The sequence below is a fragment of the Diadema antillarum genome, unplaced genomic scaffold, assembly GCF_040938485.1.
Source record: "Diadema antillarum isolate AM-2024a unplaced genomic scaffold, OU_Dant_1.0 seq00000764_RagTag, whole genome shotgun sequence".
In the NCBI taxonomy this organism is placed as follows: Eukaryota; Metazoa; Echinodermata; class Echinoidea; order Diadematoida; family Diadematidae; genus Diadema; species Diadema antillarum.
Window position 1 is genome coordinate 1,107,236 of NW_027271654.1, and position 27,392 is coordinate 1,134,627.

At 36.7% G+C, this 27,392-nt stretch overlaps 1 protein-coding gene across 1 annotated transcript in view; it reads left to right on the forward strand.

Annotated features, from left to right (window-relative positions):
* The window catches only part of LOC139738678 (PDZ and LIM domain protein 5-like), a 113,686-nt gene that overhangs the window by 23,387 nt on the left and 62,907 nt on the right, over positions 1-27,392 (forward strand). The window contains exon 2 of the mRNA XM_071649301.1: positions 5,504-5,655. Within this exon, the coding sequence (XP_071505402.1) occupies positions 5,504-5,655 (152 nt within the window). The remainder of the gene's footprint in view (positions 1-5,503; positions 5,656-27,392) is intronic.

A 27,392-nucleotide genomic window follows, 5' to 3' on the forward strand; every position in this document is an offset into this window, starting at 1 on the left:
TGGTCAGAGAGTAGGAGGGAGAGAGAAAGGGGGAGAAAGAAAATTATTAGGATGAATGACATTAATATGCCTTTTACACTGCAATGCACAGGAACAGCCTAGTCTCAAGTCCAGCTTCTTCCATTTTTTGTTGAGCAATGCTGGCTTAGAAACCAGCTACATTTTTGTAGGTTGCATTTGGACAGGGAATACCTGTGACTGTGTAAAGAAAAATTTTTTAGGGCACACGACATCAAAGTTTTGTAATTTCAAGGATCTGTAATTCCCATCAACAGTGTTAAAAAGTTATATTATCTTAAGTCTTAATTTCATCGTCCAGGTATTGCAACATCGGGAATTTGTAATTGATGTGATCATCTATAATTATTATCTATAATTTTTCTAGCTCAAAGGAACACTTTAAAAAATTGTCCTTTATTATTTGCAATTTTGTGAAAGATTCTATCATCTAGAAAAAAAGAAATCAATTGATGGTCAAAATTGTGCCATTCTGAATAATGACATATTTTCTGTAACATTTATAACAAAGATAAGAGTCCCATGTACCCTAAACTTTGATGATTATCAAATGTATACATTTTATACATTGTTTTTCACTAGTTTGTTAGTCCAGAGGAGCTAGAGCAAATCTGGGGTTGTATGTAAAAATGTGACACATTGTTTTGTTTCATGAAAAGCTGAATGATGAATTCCTCAAAGGACCAATGCAATTGCTGGTACTCACTTTGAAATTGAGGACACAAGACCTCTAAAACTAAAGCAAGAGCAAGAGAGAGCTAACTGATAAAATTGATTTGTGTGTGTGTGTGTGTGTGTGTGTGTTTAATTCATTCAATTGACTTTTGAACCAATAGAACTTTTTTTTTTAAATTTTTGCCCGTGGTATTATTGTCTGTGCTTAGTGTCTGTGGCTCTGTTGTCTGACTTGTGTGTTGTTGGGTCACAAAGACGTGGCTGACAGATCATCAGGCATGCGAGTAGCAGGCGCAGGAACCATTCAGAGCGAGCAGACAACGTGTTTGCGCAAGAAGCTATTCCTGGACCTGTTGGTTAGCACCGAGACAGCTGTGCGCATCTCTCCCTCTCTCTCTGTGCCTCTCTGTAAGAGCTCAGGGGGAGATTCGCAAGGCAGCATGTCTCAGAGATACGTAGCCTCCTGAAAAAAAAAAGAAACTTTACAGAGTGAATAATGTCCAAGGGTACTCCTGCTCCATGTTCCTTAGAAGGAGAGTCTGCTCCGAACTCAAATTTATTTTTCAACAATAGAGTAAAGATGAACAAACAGGGCAGTGAAAGTCATTAACATTTATATTAAGGAAAGTATGACAAAGTCATGGAATCTTAGTGTCACATCACGGGTATGCAAACATGAAAAGAGTAGCATTGGTCTTCACTAATATGTATGATGTGCATAGGAGATGAGGAGGTGTGGTCACAGCCTTGTGTTACAGGTTTTTCATTGGTTTGTTCATGATTGAATATAATATGAAAATATGTTATTGAATAATCCAACAAGTACTGATTACCTCCCCATATTTAGAAAATTTATCAGTGCAAAGTCATTGCAATGTTATATAATTATTTCAGGCAAGATTTGTATGTTTGTTTGTTTGTTTGTTTTTTTAAAGAGACTTTTGTCAAGATTTTTGTGCTGGTCAGAAAAAGTTTATTGAGACAATGACCTTTATCAATCTCATCTAATAAACATATCTGAGTGTGACCAGTATCGCCACATCTCAAAAGCATGTCGTTTGTCGTTTTATGTTTAACGCAACAACTTATATTCACTCACATTCACGCACTCGCTCACGCGCGAACACACATTGAGTTATTCTGTGCTGTACTGTAGCTATTTCTATGTCATACGTTATGGGTGTATCTACCTGTCAAGCCTCCTAGGCTTTTACTGAGACATCCTATTTCATTTTTCTTTATTATAATGCACTCCGTTTGTTCTAATGTATTTGTTCGCTGATAGTAATTTTTACCATTTTAACCTGTACATATTGTGTATATATGCATGATTGTTATTTTTCCTATCTTTTTATCCGAAGAATGAAATAAACGAATGACTGAATGAATGAATGAATGTGAAAATGTTGCAAACTTCTGCTCTCTGATCTTTTGTTTGATTTCATGAAATGTTCTCTTTCCTGTCTGGCTCCCTGTACCCTTTTAATCAAAGTCAATGCTAGCAGAGATATTTCCAGAATTTAAAGTCCATCCCCCAATCTTTTATTTAGAAAACATTTTTCTTTTCCTACATGAGGATGAGGTCTTTTGATAACACTTCATTTTGACAGGTGTTCCATTATGAGCAAACTATCCAATCTAGTTTCTCTGTATTTTGTTGAAGGAAAATATAGAGCTCTGGAAGTGTTTTGTTACATTTGCACTTTTGTATGAGACTGATGAGATACATATTGTGTGTGTTAGCTTACAAGTGCATGCTTGAGTGTGTCACATTGTCATAATATCGATTAAACCTCCTTAAACATCATAAGGGAGCCGCTAATACTGTGATTGATATGGATGGTTATTGAACAAGGGCAGAGGTGGTATCTCCAACAGACTAATCGGTATTGCCATGGCAACACAGAGGGAAATCTCATCTGTTGGTCCAGAAAGGATGCGGGCCGTGTTCGCAAGTAGACCACAGAGACGTGCTAAGTGCATCTACAACAACACCTGGTCCTTTATGGTCATGGGATGGGGGAGGGATGGTGGTGAAAGGATCCATTTCAGGAGGATTTAAAAATGATGAGAGTGATGCTGACAGAAGTAGGTTTATTTCTTCCTGCAGATAGATCAGCAAGCAGTGAAAAGTTGCCATTGAAGCATGCATTGATGATGAATTGGCCGAGGCATTCTAATTTCCATTGTAATTTTCCAGAGATGGAAAGAAATATGATGCTGTAAGACTTTTTGTTGTTGTTGACGCATTCAGAACAATGCAGTGATGGAAAGCAATTGATGTTTTTTTTAAATCTGGTTTCCTCATTACATGATTAGTCAATTGAGTTTGATTGACATCTTATTTATCATATTTTTGAAAATATTTCCAATGATAGTCCTAGTTTTCAGACATCTCCTGTTCGAAAGTCATTTTATACTCTTTTATGGCAGTAATCCTGTCGGCACCTATATGTTACTGTAAACATATATATCAAAATGATTATAAACTACTTTTATTGAGCATTGTCTTCAATGACAATGTTTTCTCCACTAAACCAACTCCTGTTCCTTTGTATCCAATCTTCATTCATTAAGTATCATTTTGATTGTGCTTTGATGCAATTTTAATCACCCATTTGGTAAAGAATAGTATTTGCAGTGTAGTCATCACAAACCTGCTTCACGTGGTTGATGATGAAAGTTTCCTATTCAGTCGTGATCATATAATAATGCAATTACTAAACACTTATATGAATAACATCACCATATGCCTTCCTGGACATATAGCAATATTGTGACTCAGCGTTGAAATGTGCTATATTTGTTGTGTCCAGCAGATATGTCATTTCACAATTGTCAAATATTTGTCTTAACCTGTTGAAGACGAGTCCCGGGAATACTCAGGCAGGTGTCTGTGGGAAATACGTGTTATAGCAAAATCAGTCCATCCTCAATGGGTTGATATTTTTGTCCCCGCCGAACGAGTTCGAGCAGGGGACTATGAAACGGGCTCCGTACGTGTGTGTGTCCGTGTGTCTGTCCGTCCGTCTGTCTGTCTGTCTGTGCGTCCGTGTGTGATCAAAATGTTCAATTTGCTACTTCTCTGTCATTTATGAGCCAATTTTAATTCTGTTTGCTTTATATGATAGCACTACATGGGAGCTTTGAAACTTCTACACAGAATTTCAGTTGTGACCTTTGACCTTGACCTTTGACCTATATTGTACATTTTGCTTCAAAATGCTACTCCTTCGCCATTTCTAACCCGATTTCGATTCCGTTTGCTTTATGTGATGGCACTAGGTGAGGGCTTCAAAACTTCTACACAGAATTTTGACCTTTGACTTCTTTGACCTTTGACCTTGATTTTTGACCTATATTGTACATTGGCTACAAAATGCTACTCCTTCGCCATTTCTAACCCGATTTCGATTCCGTTTGCTTTATGTGATGGCACTAGGTGAGGGCTTCAAAACTTCTACACAGAATTTTGACCTTTGACTTCTTTGACCTTTGACCTTGATTTTTGACCTATATTGTACATTGGCTACAAAATGCTACTCCTTCGCCATTTCTAACCCGATTTCGATTCCGTTTGCTTTATGTGATGGCACTAGGTGAGGGCTTCAAAACTTCTACACAGAATTTTGACCTTTGACTTCTTTGACCTTTGACCTTGATTTTTGACCTATATTGTACATTGACTACAAAATGCTACTCCTTCGCCATTTCTAACCCGATTTCGATTCCGTTTGCTTTATGTGATGGCACTAGGTGAGGGCTTCAAAACTTCTACACAGAATTTTGACCTTTGACTTCTTTGACCTTTGACCTTGATTTTTGACCTATATTGTACATTGGCTACAAAATGCTACTCCTTCGCCATTTCTAACCCGATTTCGATTCCGTTTGCTTTATGTGATGGCACTAGGTGAGGGCTTCAAAACTCCTACACAGAATTTTGACCTTTGACTTCTTTGACCTTTGACCTTGATTTTTGACCTATATTGTACATTGGCTACAAAATGCTACTCCTTCGCCATTTCTAACCCGATTTCGATTCCGTTTGCTTTATGTGATGGCACTTGGTGAGGGCTTCAAAACTTCTACACAGAATTTTGACCTTTGACTTCTTTGACCTTTGACCTTGATTTTTGACCTACATGTATATTGTACATTGGCTACAAAATGCTACTCCTTCGCCATTTCTAACCCGATTTCGATTCCGTTTGCTTTATGTGATGGCACTAGGTGAGGGCTTCAAAACTTCTACACAGAATTTTGACCTTTGACTTCTTTGACCTTTGACCTTGATTTTTGACCTATATTGTACATTGGCTACAAAATGCTACTCCTTCGCCATTTCTAACCCGATTTCGATTCCGTTTGCTTTTTGTGATGGCACTAGGTGAGGGCTTCAAAACTCCTACACAGAATTTTGACCTTTGACTTCTTTGACCTTTGACCTTGATTTTTTACCGATATTGTACATTTTGCTACTAAATGCTACTTCCGGCGGGGACATATTTTACGCACCGCGTAATTTCTACTTTTCCTTGTTTTGTTTTGTTTTGTTTTGCCAGAATCTTACCTGAGTGCTTACTTATTTTTTTTTCTTGTAAATCTACGAATTACACGTAAATGCGAAGCTTCACAATGTGTGTAAATTATTGTTGTCATCATGATTATCATTCTTGTTTTTACAATCACTTTGATTTGTAAGAGCTTCTGCATATAGCATCCCGACTTTACAGTGTGTCAGTACAGTTGATGAAAGACAAAAACAACATCAGCAACAACCTGATTCCATCTTTGTTATCCCAATTAGGTGACTCAAGGAAGTAAAGCTCATCGAGCCAACATCTTAGAGAATGACACAATCCTCGCCATCAATGGCCAAGACGTCAAGACGATGACCCATCTGGAGGCCCAGAACCTCATCAAGAGCATCTATGGAAACCTCTCATTCTCGCTCGAGAGGTAAGTCATGCTCACCCGGCTCATCAAACTGAACCCCCCATTGCTCTGATTCCACAAGTGGCCACTTTGTCATGTTTCAAATGCAGTGCATTTGCTGGGATCCCATTAATGGATAATCCATCGATTGACTTAATTGCAATCAAACTAGAGTAGACTTCGCATCTGATTCATCGGAAGTAAAGCTGGACAAGCATGTTAGAACTGATAGAAGGACGCAGACAAGTATTGGTTGCATAATGTGATTGTTGATGTGTAGTGCTTGTTTTAAAGATATCCACTATAATGTTCACTGCTGAAATGTTCTCAAGTTAGACCCAGGCAACAAAGCCAGTGTTTATGTCAGAAATTGTTTTGTTTTTGTTTTGTTTTTTTCAGTATTGTGCTTGAGGGGCTGAACAAAGCAGTCATTTTTATCCAAAGAGTTTTCCACTTTCCAGAAATGTGGGACAGGAAACACCATTAAAATGAGCTCACATACAACAATGGTTCACTCTTAATGAGATGAACTTTGCAGTCTCAACTTCCCATTGCTGTTTTTAGCTGGTCTCTTTTTTTTCATACATTTACAATGATGTACCAATTGTATAAATGAGGTAGAATAGGCTGTCCCAGTGACCTCCTTATAGAGTAGGGTTTCCTTCTCCCACATTTCTGGAACACATTTTTTATGTAGTTGAGAGTTCACATGTTTTCTGTCACAGAAATGAGTGTCTCCGACCTCCCTGAAGAGACATCCCTCACAACAGCTGTGTATAAAGAAACTCTGTGGCCTGTCACTCAAATACCCCTTTCAGTAACTCCATGAATTTTTTGCTATTCATTTCTTAAATTTACATTAAAGGTCTTGACTGCTGCTAGTCTGGAGTTGTAAATATGGAAGAACTGAATGTTCTCTATTTTCTTGAAGCAGTGCCATGAAGGATGGATGGTTTCTGACAAGAAAAGGATGAGAAGCAATGTTTCATGCAGAAACCAAAGAAGGGTACTGTAGAACAAGACATTTTCATGTGCACAAAACTTTAGGAATTTCGAGAGAAGCCAAGATTTGTAAAAAGTAAGATGCACAGAAAAGGTTTTGTCGACACAAAGCATTGAATGCCAGTGGCAATTGGCGAATGTTACATGCTGCGTAAAAGGCAGTCGGCTCCAATTCACGAAAGTTTCGTGCCTTGAGTGTTTCTGGTTTTACAGTACCATATACTATTGATGTTATGATTTCTTGACCCCAACTGCTAATTTACATTAAGTGCAAGGTCAACCAATCGATCACCTCACTGTTATTGACATAGTCAAAACTCTCACGTTTTTTGATTTTTGATTTTTTATTCATAATGCAGTTTTGCTTGCACTTGTCACTGTGATGCTGCTGGTATATCATGTAGTGTACACTCCCATCAGTGCCATGGCTCTGTGTGTGCCATGTCAATACTGCGTGTCTATATCGAAAGAGACAGACAGCACAGAATGTCACGTGTGTACAAAGTGCGTGTTACCGTCACCTCCGTGCTACCTCTGTGTTGAATTTAGCAGTGCGGCAGCCACCACCCTTACCACAAATAGAACCCTACCCTGTCCCTCCCGTTTCCCTTCGGGTGGCCCTGAATCCCGCAGGAGTTGCATTCCAACATACAAATGGTTGTCTGTGCAGGATGTTTTTTCCTGTCCTTCTCTAATGTTCATGCATTATAACAGCCGGTTAGCGCTTCTCGCTTCTCGTGTGAACAATCTTCTTTTCAAGCTGTGTAATGCACAAAGTCTTTTATGTAATGTGCAATATCTTTTCAAGCTGTGTAATGTGCAAAGTGATTTGATTGCGCATTTATCATCAGGGTATAAACATGAAGTTGATTATAAAAGTTTAAAGAATCGTTCAAATTCAGAAATTTTCAGAAATGAGAATCTACTTTTCTACCTTTCTGCCTGCAGTGTCATCATTTCTTGTTGCTTTACACCAGGGCCCCGTTTTATCAAAAGATAAAATCAATTTTTAATTTCCTTACCACACAGGCTGCTGTAGACTTAAAATTGAATCAACTATCAATTTTAACTCTTCATAGAAACAGGGCCCTGATCACACTTTCACAGATTTACTTTTACACCGCAATCATTCAAAACAAATTGTCGTGAAAGTTAACTACCATTTATAAGCGAAATGTCATAACTTGGCTTTCAAACCTTTGCAGGACAAGATGGTATAACTGTTCATAGAAATTAGAATGATGATGATGCATGAGAATGCAACTACAATAGTAATGTAGGTAATTCATGAGCGCACATTATCCTTGCAGTACTACAATGCAATATGAAACTGAAACACTTAATATTCAAAAGGGTCATTCAGTTGCAGTGTCAGACGTTTCCCCATACATGGGTAAAGACTAAGCAAGTGGTCTATTGTACATGTATGCAAATGAAATGAATGACATGACTAAGAATAGCAGCTGGATTTGTCTATGTAGGAAAGGAAGAAGGAAGTATGTGTGTATTTGTTTTTCTGAATTCTAAGAACTCAAGACCACGCTTTTGACAGTGAGAACAGACGATTTAAGCCATACAAATGGTGTTTTTTTTTTAAAGTCAAATTCTACTGGTAGGCCTACATGTACGTCCTGAAAAGAAGGATTTTAGCTTGTAAACATGCTTCATTTTTTTAGAGCTTGTGAAAGAAAATGCCATGTGCAGTGCTAACTGTTACTTATCTCTGTCATAGAAATGGTAATGACACATCTGGTATCAATGGTCATGTGGTCATAAGCTTGAATGACTATTATTTTACCCCCCCCCCCCCCAAAAAAAAACAAAAACAAAAAACAAAAAAAAAACAAAAAAAAAACAATCTAAAAACACACACACAAACAAACAAACAAAAACAAAAACAAAAACAAAACAACAACATCAGCAACAACTAATCACAGTGAACATTGAGTGCTCTCTACTTAAATCTACTCATGGGGTTTGGCTCATATATTTCTGCCTCCCTGTCAGTGGTAATCACTGTATCTATGTATTCGTCACATTTTTCTGAAAGTATGTTTTCTTTCGGATATTAATCTGTCTTTCTGCCTGTCTGTCAGCATGTCTGTCTATTTGTCCTAGCATGCATCTATTCATTCATGATATACTTTAAAATGCCCTTGGAGAATATTGTTCCTACTTAGCCATGATATGAGATATGATAGATACACTGATTAGAGTAAGGACAAACCAATAGTTACAGGGACACAAAAATGAATGAAAAGGTCACAGTACACTTTCCTTTCAAATATAATACTGCTTCCTATGCACTAACGTACCAGGGAACAACAAGGAATCAAAGGAAGACAATTTTAATGCGTCTGAAGAAATAACTCTATATCTTGAAAATTATATGAGTTTTTTTTTAATGTATTTAGTCATTCACTCAGCAGATACCATTTTGGCCATATACACTAAAATTTGTATTTTTCTAATTATGCCAAGCTCCAACACATGAAAATTTTTGAAAATGCAGAAAGCGTCAGCAGTTTATTGGTCGATGCGTTCAGAACCACATACATCGTAGGATTTCTGACCAGTTACAAATGCTGTGAAGTATATGGGTAAACTTCTTGCTGCTACAGGTTAGAATCAGGCAGCATCACCTAACAAGAACTATCAGGGGTTTTGAAATAATGATTCACGTCGTCATGTGATATCACAATGTATGGAAGGCTTTTGATCAAAATATTGTTGTAAGAAAAATAAATCCCTTTTACAGTGATCAGCCTTTCGAAGCACCAAAGGATAGTCCATCAATGAGCGGAGATAATGCAGAGATCCATATATCTACTATCATTTGCATTGATAATGCAAAGATGCAAGTTATCGTTCGCATAGATAATGCGAATAATATCTGTTATCATTCGCATACGATGAAGACTGCTCAGTGTGCTAAACATAGCCCACGTGAGCCCCGACACACACACACATGGAGTCAGTGCGTATAATGTTTATTTGCTGGTAATTGATTAGTGCTGTGGGTAATGAGACTACTGTAATGAGAGATGATTGGTCTGTTTATTGACATTAATATAGTTCTCCGGCCTCTGTGTGCTGGGAGAAGTATATAGTGGACTCTTGCATCGGGGCCCTGAGGTTGTTTGTAACTTGTCTGATTGTGTGGCTGTATATACTTCTGTCAGAGGTTTTCTTCCCTTTCTCATGCTTCTTCTTCTTCTGCATCATCATCTCTTCTTTCTTACCTTTGTATTTCTTTTTATCTCTCTCAGCTTCTTCATTTTCTGTAATTCTTTTTCTTCAAATACTTTATTTCTATTCTCTTTTCATCTTCTTTAATTTGTCTTCCTTTCTTTCCTCTCATTTTCATTCTCTCTCTCTTTCTCTTTTTGTATTTTCTATTTCACTTTTCCTTTTTTCTGTTTTCTTTTTCATCTTTCATCTAGTCATAAACATTTGAGCAATACTGTCATTATTGATTATTATCATGTTTTGAATATATTTTTATCATTACATTCATTTTTCTTTAAAAAATGTTGTAAGACTACCCACAGCTGTCTTGTTCAAATGTATGGAACTCAACCCAGGTCCAGTTTATTTCATGTATACACATGTACATAAAATGAAAATTAACCTCATGATGTTGTAGAATGTCGCATTGTGTATCCATGACTTGTAGGGATAATGCCAGGCACAGGTACTGATGACGTAAAATACCCAGCTACATGTACAGTCTGTAAATCATCAGCTCGGAATCTAGCAGACACCAAAAGACATGTGTCAGTCTAAGGGATGATAGTGGATGTGGATGTGGTCTGCATGCTCAATCAGTTATTTCGTATACCAAATTCAGCATTGTTTAGAAAAATAAACCTCTCTCATCCTCCCTAGATTGCTCTGTATTTTTCTCCTGATATTTCAAAATATCTTAGGTTATTAATTGGGTATGCTTACTAATTTTTCCCAGTGAATTTTGCAAAGATGTGTGGAATGAGGGAGGATATCACAAATAGTGACAAATGGTGGATGGCATAATGTATCACTGCAAGAGGAGGACTTTTTTAATTTGATGTGATGACTTGGACCATTTTCACTTGAATGGAGACACCTAATTGCAATGCTGAATGACAATTACACTATTAAAATTATTGTCCATATGTACAATCAAGAAAAGCTTTGTGTATTCTGTGATTTTGCATTCCTGAGAGAGGAGAAGAGGTGTGGCTTCTTTTGAGGTTGCCCATTAATTACTCTTGAACCGAGTACACAAAGTCATACAAGTGGTAAATAGCACTCATGTTTTCTTTCTCGTGTTTTGCTGGACTCACTAGTAGTAGTAGCGTTATCTACGAGTAGACTCTAACTTTATTGAAGGCAGTATTCCGTCGTAAATATTCACCCTTTTTTTTGTGAAGAGGTAGGTAAAAATGCCTCCATGCACAAATTCAATGTTCATACACATTGCATTAAAATCGGATGATACCAAAAATCAGGCTTGCCCGCTTCATACTTATGATGATGGAAACCGGTCCAGGTGTGAAAACGGTCTAGGTGACCTCCCCACTGAGATGCAGTATTCCCTCGTTTGATTGAGGCAAATGCGTGCAGGGTACTGACAGTGTTTATCTCCAATTACGTTGTGAACTGATCAAAATAGAGTCCTATCCTCAGGGAAAGTGACAGGGGCGTGGTGAGAGCGGGCTCTTGATTTAGGATTCATGCGTCAGAGGCATTCAGAGTTAATGATGGAGTGTGCGGTCTTGTTTATTTAGGGATTCTGACATGTATTCTGACATATGAAATGAAGAGATATTGGCCTAGAGGAATCATAAACTAGTGTGTCATGAAATATTCATAAAACTCAATGCAGGAGCATCTTTTCCTAACTCTACTACATACATGCAATCACATTGTTAGTGACTGTATAATGATAATGATAATAATAATGTGCATTTATAGTGTGCTGTATCTATTATGTACAATACTCTTGATGCATGATAGTGTGCATATAAAGGCATTAGCATGCTATGCACACAAAACAACAGCAAGAAGTGGTACATTCCTGAAAATGCAATGTTATGTGAAAATCAACCAAAAATTACAATCAAACAGTTGCAATTTGAGGAAAGTCACAAAATGGGTGTCTGAAGTGTCCTGTTTTATATCTTTCATATGTCACGATTCATATGTTATGATTCATATGTAGGCCTACATTAAACTTAAATGAAAGAATAAAATTGGATTAGAAAAATATATCGCAGAATGTCTACTGTTGATATTTATTCATAGGGGCAGGGAAAGAAGATATCTTTACTAATCCTTCAGTAGTAAAATGAGTATTTAATCCTTTAGTAATAGTAACATGAGTATTTAAAGGAAATCTAGGATACCAGAAAGTCCTATGAAGACTTCACTATGATGGGTCCTCGTGAGAAGGGGGTCTAACTTACCCCCCTCAGTTGCTGAATTCCCTCCATTACCGGTCCCTTCTTTTCCACCTCCACTCTAATACTCCTCCCCCTCCCCCTCCCCTTCTCTTCCCATCTTCAAACTCCCCTGGAGTCCTTTCCGGCTTCTTCTTTCAATGAACCCCATTGACGAATCGATGCTGTTCAGCCGGCATACCAGGCGTGCATGCCATCGGAGGGTTGTGCAGACAGTGACGGGTGCTACGCCCATAAAAGGAACTCGGCTCCCCGTACAAAAAAGCAGAGTTCAAACGGGTCGAGATAAAAGCGGTCGATCCATTCCGCCAGTCCTACAGGAGATGAGGGGGTAATGGGGTGCATCCCCAAAATTTCTACCAGGTAGTATTCATGATGAGGCTCCGAGCTGTATCAAAATTAGTTATCGAGTGCAAAATGTATTCAAGCTAAAAGTTTTATGGGACATTTCACATCATGGATATAAAATCAAATATTCATAAGCAATCTTGAAAGTGAAATCTAGGTATTGCTTTTTGTTTATTGTGTATTCTGTCTTCTCTTTCAGTTACATCACTTGTGTCCAATCTTATCTCATTTGGTGATCACGTCGTCTAGAAACAATCTCTTCTTTTATTTTTTTAATGGTAATTTCATTGGCATTGGGAAAATAGGGACGGTATAAAAAATGCCCGCTCTCAGTCAAAAGTTTTGGTTATAATAATATTTTTTGTTCTGACTAATTGATCGAGCAAATTTGACATCTTGTAGAGTGAAAATCAATGAATATCACATAAAAGTAGAGAATCTTGCTGTGCTGCAATTTATGTGTGCCATAAAATACTGACATGGATATGAGTTTGTGGGACTGTAGCTTTTCAATCGTCACAAAATGTATGAGCCATATCATTTTTCAAAGGTAGTCAGAACCAGTCTTAATTCAGTTTTGTCATAGGTCAAAGTTTCTCCTTCACACTTGCTTTTAAAGGGATGGTATAGTACTGGTTGAAGTGAGAATTCAGCTTTTTAATTTTTTGCGAGATACACAAATACCACATTGTGAAATGTTAAAGAGCATAGAATTCCAAAGGAATTGAAAGTTTATTTGATGAAAATCAGTTTTGAAATGGCTGAGATATAAAAAAACTAAGTAAAACAAAGTGATCCTTATAAAAGGTGGGTCCCACCTTTCATTAGGATCACTTTGTTTGGGACATTTCAGCCATTTAAAAACCAATTTTCATCAAATAAACTTTGAATTCCTCTTAGAATTATATGGGTGAAAACGTTGAACGATGTACAATTGGCCATTTTCGGTCTTTTCGATATTCAAACCCTTGTAAAATTGTCACCTGGGGGTGTTTTTCATGGTTTTAGGTATCATTTGGTAGGGGAGGGTTGTACCTTTCAGAAAATATGTACTTTGTAGCGTTCTTACTGCATTTTCTGAAAAAAATAATGCCTTGAAGCTGAAAAAATTGACAAAAATGCATATTTTGCAAAAAAATCCCAGAATCACACGTCTTAATTTTTGTTCTAATGCAATTCTACAGCTTTGTTTTTCCTTGTGAGTAAGCCCACACACTTCAACTATTTAATCAAGTACTTCTGCTGTGAACGTGTGTATTATTCATCTTATGAGGGAATGTTGAATTCACTTATGTCTGAAAAAGAACGTCTCTGAATGAATTATCTTTTCCTTAACGCCAAAAATTCAGGATGACTATGAAAACACGTAAGGCCATATTTATTTAGCGTCTTATCCATTCTACCATTCCATCAAAATTTGTGTGTGAGCTGTGTGAAATAATCGTGTCGTGGCTCATTAAAGAAAATTATACTGAATAGCCATCAGAGATGTTCAGTTGCTTAATGGTGTCATTAATGAAAGTGGATTATGCTCAGATAAAAAGTGGTTATCAGTATGTCAGTGTGAGCCAGGCGACTGTGTTGATTGGCAACTTTAGTAGCATACTGTCCACAAAAATGAGCTCTGGTTGAAAACCTGAATTGGCGAATGTCTCTGATCAAAATGAACGTCCCTGATTGAAAGTCTCTGAAGGGATATTCCCTCATCTGACACTTTCGCACTGCATGATACTTTATTTGCGTGCTTATTTTACTCACTGACGAGCCATCCTGGAATCGAGTCAGCACAGTTCAACGACAGATATGCCCACAAATCTTGAAAATGTGAGTAATAACAAAAACTTTCCTGCTGTTTGTGCCGATTTATTAGAATTATTATTCCGTAGATTTGCCAATCAGTATCATTTGTGAAATCATGTATTTTAATCTTTGGATTAGAGCTAAATTAAAAGAGGATAGACAGTAAATATGTAAGAATCTGCACGAAGATCAAAGACCGCACGTCTCTGAGCAAAATGAAAAACGTCTCTGAAAAATACTGTTTCATGAAATAAAGACATCCACTATACAAATTATGAGAACATTAAAGTAAATTTATTTCTGGATGGGCTCAGATAGTTTAATAGGAACAAGTAGAGCCAAGTTAAGACGAGCGTGTTATAGTATTAAGAAAAATGAAGCTTCCCGAAAGATGTTGAAAATATGTAAAAGAGTTTCAAATTTAAGATTTTCTGTTGATTGAGCAAGTGTAAACACATTGCCAGGACAGAAACTATGTTTTATGACTAGTAATGGGTTAATAGTCTATGATTATTATGTAGTAGTCACTTTAGTTTACGTATTTTTTGTGAGAGAAGCAGAAATGTAAGAAAAACAGGTTTAGGTCAGAGACGTTCTCTGAACAATTAGGATCTGCTCTCAAACCAATATCAATGACCCATCATGGCGAATTGGTGCCTATGTTTGTAGCACATAGGTTCCTCAATACAAATATAATGCCAATGTCTTGTAAAAATCAAACCCATTAATTACTGATAAGCAAAGATGTTTACGTCAGAGACGTTACACTGAACGTTTTACATATTTTCAACTACTACAATAAGGAGTAGCTCTTTCATTATTCCACAGTATATGGCCCTCGTATACATACATCGTTCTAGGTAATTTACGCAATCTAAAAACAATGTTGATTTTATAATTTTGATCAGAGACGTTCATTTGTGTGAACATTGTTCTTCCAGTGCATGATAGATTTATTTCAATATCATTTTAACTCTATCTTTTTTTCTTACAGCAAGATGGAAAGACTGGATGGATTTTAAATGCTCCGAATATTAGAATTTCGTCCTGCTCAGGATCTTTAGGCTCAGTCATGTTCATGGAGCCTACAAGTTCCAGACAACGGCTGTGGTACTGGCAAGACCGGACGGACATCTTGGAGGTGCCATCTGTTTACAAAATAATGACTATCTCAACCCCTATTTCAGGTAGCAAGCGACGCAGTCGGTACCATGCACTGATTGAGGACATGGAATACCAAGTGGAGGGGAAATACAATTCAATGTTATAATGCGGACTCTGTTTTTAATGCACGATCACTACGTTTGCTTTGAGCCTGTAAAATCTGAGGCTTACACGCTAAGAAATAAATGTTCAAATTTGCACCTAATTTGTAACAATAGCAGCACACCTGCGGTGCATACTTGCACCCTTAATTGTGCTGAATTGCACCCTTAATTAACTGCCTTTTTGAAGTTTTGCTAATTTCTGCAAACAAGTTCTCGTACAGTTGATAAGAACATGGAAGTGAGTGAGCTAGCCATGTCATAACCTCACAATTTTCCCTTGATCGTGTACAAAAAATAACGAAAATTCAATTTTCTGTCTTTGAAATCTGAAACATGATATCATTCCTGGTTGAGTACCTTCAGAATAGTGATCAGTGAGATATACCCGGATTTAAGCCTCGGGCATAATCATGTTTGAATGAAAAACTGAAAATTTCAAAATGTTTATGTGCAAACATTATGGCAAGTTGTGAGGGAATGACAAGCTCAATTTGCCATTTGCATATTCATAATGACCGTTCAAAAACTGTTTCCTGAATAATTAGCGAAACTTCAAAACGTCTTAACTTCTTTATATTTCTTGAGCCTGGAAGATTTTATTCTTTCTTATCAGCGGCTAGCTCATATTTGGATTGAATTTCCCCTTTAATAGACTATTTTTCTCTTAGAAGTAAGGTGAGATATTCTAGTGGCATTATTTTTGAGGTTTGTAAGCCAAATACATGAGAAAAGGAAAAATACTAACATCTGTGATGAAACAAGAAAACGTCTATTAAGAATGTCCCTTTACTTAGTTTCCTCTACAACACTACTTATGTATCGCCTTCGAGTAGAAAGAAGGATTGATAATCCCCTACCGATGTGACAGGTAAAATGTGATATTGTAATGTTATCATTGTCAACCTCTTAAAAGAGATTTTCAGTTATTTTTGGTCAAACGTTTGCTGTACCACACCGTTGATATTCTTTTGAGTTTGGCGTTTACAATTTATATCTGCCATAGTATACAAAAAAGCACAGCGGAATTTGATGCTTCTAGGATGAGTATAGGTTAATTTTAGCTTTCTGAGAGGACATCATAACAGTGGCCCAGGTACGGTCCTAATAAAAATCCGAACTGGCCTGACATAACTTACAATCATATTTGAGGTATAGTGGTCAAATTAAAATAGTATTAGTAAATTCGTGTTTACCTTTGTTATAGATTTGGACTACATTTGAAAGAAAGCATATACAATATTGATAGCATGTGGGCACACCTTCGTATACATCGGAAGGTGAAATACAAAGTAGTGGTCATCATAAACAAAAACAATTCTTGACATATATGCCTAGGTAAATGATTTGTCAATGAATGTGGAATGTTGAGTTACGAGCATCTTTTAAAATAGGGAGTTTGGTGTTTAATTCTAGTGATAACTTACAGCCAAAACGTCCCTGATGGAAAAGCAAATGTCTCTGATATAAACAAATGATTTAGGTTAGGTAGTCAAACTTGCAAGTATTTCATGTAATTTTTATTTGTCTGTCATTCAAGTGTTGTAAGATATGAATAAGGACAGGTTTGTTGTTGATTTTTGGTGTAGAAATCGAAATTCCTCTTACAATTTGGAGGTTTGTCGTTACAATCGGTTATTATGAAAAATAATTCAAGTTGAAATTGCCATTCTGAATTGTTTGCAAAAGATAAACATGTGTTTAATAAAAGAATAATGTTGTTTGTTCACAAACCTCGTAATTATGGATCAAAGGACATCGTTTTTATTGTCTATGTCTGAGGAACGTCTATGAGTGAAACCTGAACGTCTCTGATCAAAACATGGCTTACTTTCAGCATCTGTAAAGGGCTTTTATGGGGATTTGACCAAACGAAATGCACTAAATTCATTATTAGTATCTACTGAACATTAACATTTAAACAAATGAGACCCCTGCTATATGTTTTGTTCAAATGAGATGAAAGTGAAGATAAGAATATAAAAATCTCTGCTTAAATGACAAAAACTCCACTTTTACCTTAACTTCCGTGTGTATTAGCTTTTGTAAACTTCACAGGAGGTAAACAATGTTTTAGGAACAAATTAACACAGTCTTCAAAAGCATGAGCAAGATGAAAATATATTCATTTGAACGTTTTTCTACCCTTCATTAGAATGTTCACTAAAACAAGGTCTGTTTTAGTCAGAGACGTTCGCCAATATGTCACAGTTCTATATAACCTTGAATAAAAACAACACCCTTGGAGATATCCCAGTATAATCGGGTTTGCAAGAAAGCTGATATCAATGAGATTTGACTGAGATATATTTTTATCAGTTAGTCACGCTTTTTAATTTTGACTCCTGATTTGCCCAATTGTACATCGTTCAATGTTTTCACCCATATGCTCTGTCATATTTCATAGGAGGTTTGTCATTATCTCACAAAATCATCATCATTTTAAAAAAAAAAAAACGTTGGAAACTTCAAACCCCAGCTCAACCGAAACTGTACCATCCCTTTAATTACTTTCCTTTACACAATCTTGAAATATGAATGATATGAAAATATGAATTGAAACCATGGCATGTTTCCTCCCAGCTTGGCAGTCTTTCAAAATGGCAGTAGGGCTTTAAATCTGGATTAGGGGCATACCAGAATATAAGCAGATTAAGCTTTGCTATGCTCCATGAAGGGTCTCTTTTTCCTGTGAACTCCAACCCAATGTCTGACCTGTTCTTAAATACTTGCCCAGCTCAGAATACCAATTCACACACACACAACATGACTGTTTCTGAGATTTTTTTTTTTCCAAAAGCAAAGCAAAAACAGTTAATTCTTGTCTGTGGACACCAAAAACTCACTGACATCTTGTGGCATGAAACTTTTGTTAACTGTCTCTGGCATTCAGTGCTTTGGAGAAAGCCTTTCACGTGCATTTTACTTAGGCAAATCTTGGCTCCTTGCAAAATTTATGAAAAAAAAAGGCAAAAATTTCTAGTTTTAGAATATTTGTTAGATTGATTGCACTTGTGGGAACCAATCCATCCTTGTAATATTCTTACAAATTCATTTGTTCAGCATCTGCTTCAACCAGCGTGAAGACTGAAGACGTACTGTGTGTTACATGTTTGCATTTAACTAATCTTCAACCTACCCTATTCCTCCTCTGCAGCAGAGTTGTAACTCATGCAAACATCCTGTGTGAGTGAAACTATGTACCGTAAAGTTCCGTGTATAAGACGCACTATTTTTTCGTCGGAAAACATTGAAAATCGGGGGTGCGTCGTATACACGGGTACAGTCGAATCACGGAAAAAAATCCATCATGTACACCCAATTTTATAAGGCCAACTTGGGGCCATGTATGCCCATCGACGTTTGGAAGGTAAGCAGTCACTAAAACTTATGGATAAAAGAGCGATCTTTCAATATGGACGCACACAAAAGCTGCAAATACGAGATAAACTTACATCGTCCTTGTGCAGTAACGATGTATCAATCTGGCCATAGACAACAGCTGTAACAACAGCACTGCTATATGCTACCGATGTCAGTCTACCAAGCCACCAACAGCCAACCTAGTAGCTGGAATACGCGATGTACAGGTATCATTACTAAATTACCGATACCGTAAAACTTATCAATGTACTAGTATCAATATGGCCATAGACAAAAGCTGTAAAATACGGAGTAGGATCGACACTATGTCACCGTAAATATATGAACGATGTGTGAAGCATGCATGCATATCCATGTCGTTCGTTTGCTCTTCATTTCACGAGTGCGAGGCCAGCTAGGATAGCATAGCTACACTGTAGCTAGTAGCTAGCTAGCAAGCCTTTGGCAAAGGCAGCAGCTGCAGAGAGGCTTTTGCAATGGACTCGCGTGCACACAGCGATCGGATCGAAGCGCGCTTGCCCGTTGCGCGCTGTGTGTGCAAGTCCATTGCTCTCTGTGTGCGTGTGCTGAAATTATAGCGAGCTGCCTTTTGCAAAAGGCTAGCACTGTGCATACAAGCATGGTACAAGAGACACACATGTTACTGGTAACAGTGCATGAGTGTAATTACCGTACGCACCGTACGTCTTGCCGTATAATCCCTCTGCTACATTTGTTGATGTTTTTCTTATTTTTCGTAATGAACCTTCCAGTCTGACATGTGTCAATATGCGAGACACCCTCTGCTATGTATGACAGCAAAGATCGTACCATACACTCATGAGTACGATATGCATGACAAATGTACCACGATTGAAAGGCGAAACAATAGCAAGTGAGTACCGAGACAAGTCTCGCATTTTGCGTCTTCCATATTTTGTTGATGTCCGATGAATACCGTTAAAAGAAAATATAAAAGGAAACGAAAAATAGAGCAAATACATGCTGCATTCTAGGGAAATTTTGAGCTGAAATAATATGTATGACACACGCAATATTTGCGTGGACATTTTCGTGTTTTTTTTTTTTTAATTCTAGGTCCGAAATTAGGGGTGCGTCTTATACACGGGTGCGTCTTATACACGGAACTTTACGGTACCTTTTAGCAAGAGACAGATGAACTTATTTTAGTACAGACTGGCTAATGTCATTTTCATAGATATACCTTACTTGATGAATCCTCATTTCAGATTGGTTGACATCAGAGCCGTGAATTCAACAATTGCCTGCAGCCTCATAGTACCCAAACTTCCCCATAGTGCGAAATTGCCCCATAGTACTAAACTACCCTCTTTTGGTACATATTGTAGTAGTATGTCTTCTGCAAATGTTTGGCTTCCATGGTGTTAGAGGTGACTCTTGTCTGTCATAATGTGATCACAATCAACCGAGTAGAGAGGCAAAACGGATGTGGACTGCTTTTATTCATTGCCTTGTTGATAATGCTCCTCCCTGCTATGACCCTCAGAGCAAGCTCCTTGGGTCATAGCATGGGGTTGAGATCCCTCGGTCAGGGCAATAATATCAACAATGCCCTGAAAAGCAGTACATAACACTCTATAAAAAAATGAAATGGTAAATGAATTTTAAATGTTGTCACTCTAACCCTTAGTAAATGTTAAATTTAACACTCAAAATGTCAGATTTCCTACTTCATATTTTGGCTAAATGGTAAATCCAACATTTTGACTGTTGAAATTAACATTGACAAAGATTCGGGAAGTGACAGCATTTAGATTGTTGATTTACTATTTCATTTTTAGAGTGTATATCTGTATACTAATAACTGTTTACAAAGTATATATGTTTAATTAAAGCTATAGATGAAATATGCACTTGTTGCAATGGAGCAGACTTTACGTTTGTCTGTTGTATTGATATTTAATCAAATTGTCAAGTGATGGCTGGAAAATTACCTTCATAAATCATATCCATCGTCACCACCATGAGAAGGTCATTATCTGTATAGAGTGAGTGTGTGTAGGCACGTAGAGAAAACAGCTGCCTATGTTCTGACAGGGAACCCAAGGTGATTACAGCTGGTCTGCGTGCAAACTGAACATAAAGTGTGGTATATACATGTAATACAACAATACAACAAAGATTTTGTTTGTTTATATAAAGGTGTTGGTATATGAAAGGGATCCTGGTATAAATCAGATCTCATTTCAGGTCACGTAAAAAGGATGGTATGGCAAGTTCATATAGTGTACTACTTTATGTCTTTAATATACCATGAGTTTGTAGCTGAGGCTACTGGTCTAATAATCAAAGCACATGAAATTGATCTCTTTGTGTGTGATGGTCTAGGAAGCAGGATTAAGCCAGAGGATGTGTAGCCTGTGTCTGTAACAACAAGAGGAAGTTAGTTTTGAAAATGTGATATATATATATATATATATATATATATATATATATTTATATATATGTATATATATATATTTTTTTTTTTTTTTGGGGGGGGGAGGGATACTTGTTCAGGTAAATAAAACTTATGAAAATCATGATTTTGTCCCATTCTCTATCATGCTTGTTTCATATCACAATGAGTGTTTGCTAAGTTTGAGGTCTCTTTGCAGTATTTCATCAAGGAACATGAAAATCATTTTCAGTGACATAATCTGTGCTACTTTGTATAGCAACCACAAAGTGCTTTTAGTTGATTGGTTTTCCCCTAGCCATTGCTGTGGTAGATGACAGCTGATAGCTTCTTTCCCAGCCATTGCCGTGGCAGATGAAATCATTGCAGTTTTTGTAAATGCTCAAAGACAAAGCCCTGGTTTGTGAATATTGATATGATGGAAATCCTCAAACAGCCAATGGTATCCTAAACTGAAATTGTAATTTTACAGGAGTAATTGAAATAGATTTTTATTCATTTATTTATTCTTTTTTTTTTGGAGGGGGGGGGGGGGAAGGCGATGAGGCAAAAGGCTGTAATTAGATTTTAGAGAGAATGTGATTGGCTTTTAGAAGTGGACATACTAGAGATGCTTCATATAATTGTTTTGCCCGCCATCATCTCCACCCCCCCCCCCAAAAAAAAAAAGAAAAAAAAAAGAAAGAAAGATATGTTTTACTTTCACTGAAGGCTAAGAATAGAAATTGTACTGACTTTCCCAATTTAGTCGTGTGTCATAAATATTTTTAGCATGCATCATTTGAGACTTTGATGTCAAGTTAATACCTTGGTATTTAGTGTGTCAATATCAGAATCAAGCCAGATTCATTGTATATCATGGGCTTGTGACAGCCAACTGGGCTGACATGTTTGTGGCCGCACCGTAGTTTGCTATGGTAGCATCAAATAGGCACTATAAAAAGAGCTGGCAATGAAAGGGTAATCACTGCACAGCGGGTGCTATCCCAGCAAGGCACTCACGCGTGGAATAACGATCGTGGGCAAGCCGATGAGAGTCTTTGCCATGAATGTCAGCGTTTTGATGTATGCCTCAGTGTCTAGCAGTGTAATCATTCTTGCTCAGGAATTATGCCTCTGACACACATATAAATTTTGTTTTGAAGCCTGAAATGGTCTCATGCATATTAAAGTATCCAAGATACCCTTCCATGTCTATAATATAGCAGAAAGCTTCCCAAAAATGCTCCATTCAAAATGTGACACATTATCCTTTACATCTTTGACATTATTTTAAGAATAAGATCTGATATGTTTTGATTTTTTTTTTGTGAATTTGGTACTTTCTATATAAACAGTACAATAGGTATTGGATTGAGAAAAATAATCTAATACCTACTTATTCAGAATCATTGATATGTAAATGTACTGTAAATTTAATAAGGGCACATTATTCTTTTAAATACCTCCTTCAACTATCCTGCCCAAGGGCAGAATATAAAAGAAATTCTTTTGCATATTCTATATGTCTGAGCCAGTTTGTTTAATGCACTCCCTGTAAAAGGAATAGTACAGTTTCTGTTGAGATGGGGTTTGAGGTTTCCAACGTTTCTTGATGATGATTTTTTGAGCTAATGAAAAACGTCTTATAAAATATGAAAGAACATAAAATTTCAAGAGGAATTCAAAGTTTATTTGATGAAAATTGGTTTTGGAATGGCTGAGATATCTAAAACAAAGCAATCCTAATAAAAGGTGGGTTCCTCATAAAAGGTGGGACCCACTTTTTATTAGGATCTCAGTAATTTACTCTGTTTTTGGATATCTCAGCCATTTCAAAACCGATTTTCATCAAATAAACTTTGAATTCCTCATTAGAATTGTAGGCTTCTTAATATTTTATTAAGTGGCTTTTAAATATCTCACAAAAAGTTAAAAGCTGAATTTTCACCTTTATCAATACTATACCATCCCTTTAATGTTCAAACATGTACATCCCTTTATAGATTTGAAAAATGATGTAAAGTCATATATGTATTAAATCAAATGATTTGAAACAGTGCTATATACATGTATCCTTATATATATCTACATATATGCTTGTCTATCATTAATCCATTCTCGATGTCAGTAGTTTACAATGTGACATACAGTATAACTGTATTGTGTATTTTTATGTAGAATGATGTTTGTTACTACTGCAGGGCGCCTTTGTAAAGCAGTTTTACAAAACTGACAGGCCAACCCTGCAGCATGAAATGAAGGAAACAAAATAAACAAATGATAAATAATAATAGATAGATAAATAAATAAATAAATGGTAAATAAATGAATTAATTAATAGATAAATAATGAATGAATGAATTAATTAGTGAATAAATAAGTAAACAGATAAATAAGTAAATGAATGAATAAATAAATAAATAAATGAACAAATAAGAAGTCACTGTTTTCTCCACAGTACCTTATATGATTATCTCTCAGTTTCTGTTCTTTTATTTTGATGTTGCCTTGTATCATGCTTCTCATTATTACACCATTACCTCTTGGGAAGGTTCCTCTCTGAAATTTTCAATCCAAGATAAAATTTAAAAATTGCCCATTAGGAATTTGGTATTATGAAAAGCATAGAGAGTTCTCCCTCTTCATTGCTGGATTGAGATTAGCAGGTGTATGATTGTATGCAAAACCTTGAATTAAGAGGATATTTACAATAACAGATTTTTGTAACCAACAGATAGGTGATAACAATAACCTCTATATCACTTCAAGTTTGAAAAGAAGATTTTATTGATGGTTATGCTGGACCTGATGTGCCAACTATGTAAGGTCAGAATACTTAACCATCATATGGCCTTCTATTGTGTGAATGATTCCAGCAGTGGATTTCAGCAGTATGGGGAAGCTTCTGATGTTTGGTCTGCTATTATTTGACATAGAACAGCAGTGTTTACAACACAGGGATAATTAGTTCGGGCTCATTTGTGTGAGTAATGAGTCGTGTCAAACGTTCATGAATCCAGATATCCTTTGATGGGCTCAGATTAAAAAAAAAACAACAACAACAACAGGAGAAGCCTGTGAAATAAATGATTGAATGGGTGGATGGTTTCTGGCCGAGGATATTTGTGTCACTTTGAGAAGACAGTAATCAATCTGGACCATATAGAGCAGGGTCTATTGGGTGATGAGAAGCTGGGAAGTGTTGGCTTTTATCTCTTCTGTTTATGTTCACATTGTCAAGATACCTCTTCATCCTCTAGGGCCATCTCCATCATGTGTCCTTTCTAGAACACTCAAGAGAGGGTTGTGGTAACGAAGCCTCATCTGGTAGAACTCAATTTTCTTATCAGAAGAGATTTCTTTCATTCCAAGTATTACCCAACTAGCTTAGGTCATCTTACCTTGATCATGTCATCATGACCAGTCATGTTGTTTGTCCCATTCGACGGACTGTATGTACTTTGTCATGCTTGTCAATATTTGTCACCATGATCTGTACAAAGATTTAAACTTTTTAATGTTTTGGTGAAATCCATGTGGTGTCATTCATGGATAAGAAGGCTATGTTATGCCTGTGATGTCATAGTAGTCTAGTGATATATAAAAGAATTGGACAATATTTTTTTAAAACATATTTTCATTAGTCTAGCATTATGAAAGAGCTCTGGACTTACCTCCCTCAGAAGGCAGGGGGTAGTACCCTTTAACTAAATCATGTTAGCAGCAAGTTGAGGGAATGATAAGTTATCATTTTAAGAAATGGAATTTAGGGGAACTCTTTTTATATTTTTCACAACAAATGAAATAGATAAATGAAAGAAGGAATATCCCTCCCACGACATTCTTGAGTTCAATGTCAGTATCTTGCTTAGGTCTCCATGGACCAAGTGTTTTGATGATGATGATGATCAGAGGGAGGAGGAGAGGGAGGATGCAGACAAACTTGGGGAGGAGTGGGGCGGGGCAGGGAGAGATTTATAAGGAAGCTCCCCCTGAAGTCACATTCCTGTGGTTGAAAGGCCAAGGGAGAGGGGGAAAACAGAAAGGAACCAGTGGCTAGGAGATATCCCCTCTTTTACCCATAAGAGGGTATTACTCATAGGCACAGGAATGTGAGGGGAATTCATTTGTTATTGCCGAAGCCCAAAAGAATGTCTTTTTATTTGAAGGAACAGGGAGGTTGGAACATTTAGCGAGAAATCCCCAGACAAGACTTGACCTTCACATAGTTATGATGATGTGTAGGCATTATATGGAATCATTATTGTTCTTAAATAAAGCTAAAAATAGAATAAGCCCTACAGAGTACAATACTTTGCAATGTGAGAAACACAGCCTACTTTACATTGTCTGTGTATGCAGCAGGCAGTAGCTGTTATTATGTGATATTGATACAGAGATATGTTTAATATGCATGAGCAGAGAAGAAAAATCTTCATTCAAGTAATGGCATGTTTTCAATGTGGATGTTGCACAAATAAAGCGTTGATTCAAAGAAATGTAATTAGAAAAGAGCAGGAAATAAGCTAAGCTTTGTACAAATGAGGGCAATCCTCTAATAACTTGCGACTACTTTATAGATGCCAGTAAGTCATTAGTCATTACATGGGTTCTACTTCTGTGAAGGAACAATCTTGAATATCTTTATGACTGTAAGGTCATTTGTGGAAGACTCCATGTACTCATTGAGCTGTTGCTGATTTACATCTGTCTAAAATGAAAATTTCTGTTTAATTCTCCTCAACAAAAATCATCATGTCAATTAATATTGTTACCCATCATCAAGACAATGCAGTTGTCTGCAAGATTCAATGAAATCTATTTTTGCCTGTGGTGGGCAGATGAAATAAGTATTGTGATGTTGTAAGAGATGTGGTAGCGACATTGATACTTCTCTGTTGAGGTGGCTAAAAGACGCTTGATTTATTAAATGATTATGCAGACATCTACATGGCCAAAGCTGTTCTACCATGTGTGCAGTCACACCCAAAATTTCACTGATGTTATGCTGTTTGGTCAGTGCTTTTATGACATCAACTCTCATAGAGGTCTTTGATTATATTCTAAATTGTTTATTCTCATTTGAATAATTATTTCATATATAAATTGCAATTCTTCATATTTCTGTTTTGATTATTGATACAAATATTCTACTTTTATATCAATATTAGTATTATTATCATCACTATTATTAATATGATTAGTCCTATATGTAGTAGTAGTGATGGTCATGGCAATAGTTACAGTAGTAGTTGTAGAAGTAGCCAGGGCAGTGGCATGAGTAAAAATATTGTAGTTGTCAAGTCCAGTTGTGTCATGGTATTTCCAGGAATAACTGTGAAAATAGCAGTAATTTGTATGCAGCTTATAGGCCTATGCACTTTAGATAAGAGCTGTCCCTTCTAAAGTGCACACAAGAGCTATTCTCTTTGAATGTTTCAACAAGAGGTTAGTGTGTCATTCCTTTGAAATTTGATCCTGTTCTCTCCACTTATGTTGGCCAAACAAAAATATTTCCAAACCATCGGCCATCCAACTTGTGACTGCTAGCTTGAATTCCAAGACTGCCAGGTCTGTTATTCTGTCTTCAACACTCCATAGAAATGTTGCTGGCACATGGTAAATGGTAAAAGCTTTGCCAAGTACTAGGAAGGCCATTAACCGAGCACTTTATCTCCTTGACTTCATTTCCTTGAACATGCTATATTGCTTCCAAATGATAAAGGTAAATGGAAGGGCTCCTGACTGAGTGCAAAGAGGTACAAACGTTGTCGTAGCAAAAAGAAGCTTACCCAAATGGGACACGGATTCAGCAAAAGGAGGCAGATTAATGAAACATTTATTCCCTTGACACATTACTGAGATATGTTGGGGCAAATATAATTTTCTATGCCCGATGGAGGAAGTAGTTGAAGTTCTTCTTTGATTTCCTGGAAAAAATAGTTTTTTTTTGCAATTTCTTTGTATCATTCTACTAATGCAACATCACAAACTGTGATAATGTTCACTTCTACAGAGCGTGGCATACAAAATCATTCAAGCAAAACTGTTCAAATTTGTAACTTCTGAATGGACAGTCCAATTTCCCTCATAACATTTTCTGAGTGTTTTGCTGTTCTT